Raw genomic sequence first — 1,519 nt, 5'->3', positions numbered from 1 at the left:
ACTCTCCGGTGGTTCCCCCGCAGGAGCGGCGCCATGGCAGCGGACTCGGAGGTGCTGCACTTCCAGTTCGAGCAGCAAGGGGATGCCGTGCTGCAGAAGATGAACCTCCTGCGGCAGCAGAACCTCTTCTGCGACGTCTCCATTTACATCAACGATACGGAGTTCCAGGGGCACAAGGTGATCTTCGCTGCCTGCTCCACCTTCATGCGGGATCAGTTCCTGCTCAATCAGTCCAGGCAGGTGCGGATCACCATCCTGCAGAGCGCCGAGGTGGGCAGAAAGCTCCTGCTGTCTTGTTACACTGGTGCTCTGGAAGTAAAAAAGAAGGAGCTGCTGAAATACCTCACTGCTGCCAGCTATCTCCAGATGGTTCACATCGTGGAGAAGTGTACTGAAGCTCTGTCGAAATACCTGGAGGTCGACGCTTCCATGGAGAACCAGGCTGCGGAGAGGTGTCATTCCTCAGATGCTGAACTGAGAAATGGGGATGAGGGTTTAGATAAAGACTGTGAAATAATCGAGATCTCTGAAGACAGCCCAGTGAATGTTGAATACCCTGTGAAGCAGGAGAATGGGGACATCTTGCAGCCCATAGTGCAGAGCGTGATCTCGGAAAGGAAGGACACAAAACCCTCGGAAATATCAACAGTTGAGATTGGATACAAGGATGAAGAAATCTGTATCTTCAGAATGGATTCTATGAGCGTCGCAAATGTAGATAATGATAATTTTCCTCAGCCTTGCACTTCCTCTAAAACAAATTTGTATTTTCCAGAAACCCAGCACTGCTTGATAAATTCTACAGTTGAAAGCAGAAATACAGAAATGTCAGGAAATCACTTTCAGGCTGCAGTCAATGACAATCCGGAAGGAACTTACGGTGGGACGAATGGCTTCCAAAGCGGGGATGATTCCAGCAATTCATGGCGACACCAGTGTCCAAAGTGTCCCAGGGGATTTCTGCACCTTGAGAACTACCTTAGACATCTGAAAATGCACAAACTCTTCTTGTGTTTGCAGTGTGGCAAAACGTTTACGCAGAAGAAGAACCTAAACAGACACATCCGGGGGCACATGGGCATCCGCCCCTTCCAGTGCATGGTGTGCTTGAAGACCTTCACAGCCAAAAGTACGCTCCAGGATCATCTGAACATACACAGTGGGGACAGGCCCTACAAGTGTCACTGCTGCGACATGGACTTCAAACACAAGTCTGCTCTTAAAAAGCATTTAACTTCTGTTCACGGAAGGAGTAGCAGCGAGAAACCAAACCTGGACACTATTACGACAGTTAAAATAGACTATGATTGAGAGATGGGTGGGATTGTCCACAAAAAGCTCCTGCCTAGTGAAATTCTAGATACAGATCCCTGGAGAGAAGCACAAACACATGACTGGTAGTCAAAAACATGCCTTGCAAGCAGTAAACGTGCCTGCTGCTTTAAGGTTGCTCTTGCTGTAAACGTGCAAAAAAGGTGTTTACTAGCCAAAAGCAAACTGCAAAATAGGGGAAATTATT

General features: G+C 48.1%; 1 protein-coding gene across 1 annotated transcript; it reads left to right on the top strand.

Annotated features, from left to right (window-relative positions):
• The first annotated feature begins 33 nt into the window (after positions 1–33).
• Positions 34–1,311, top strand: ZBTB6 (zinc finger and BTB domain containing 6). Its single transcript, XM_010016598.1, has one exon. It carries the CDS (start codon positions 34–36, stop codon positions 1,309–1,311), a length of 1,278 nt encoding a protein of 425 aa, XP_010014900.1.
• The last annotated feature ends 208 nt before the right edge of the window (positions 1,312–1,519 follow it).

The sequence above is a fragment of the Nestor notabilis genome, unplaced genomic scaffold, assembly GCF_000696875.1.
Source record: "Nestor notabilis isolate BGI_N333 unplaced genomic scaffold, ASM69687v1 Scaffold28036, whole genome shotgun sequence".
Classification (NCBI taxonomy): domain Eukaryota; kingdom Metazoa; phylum Chordata; class Aves; order Psittaciformes; family Psittacidae; genus Nestor; species Nestor notabilis.
This window is presented reverse-complemented; position numbering and strand designations above follow the sequence as displayed.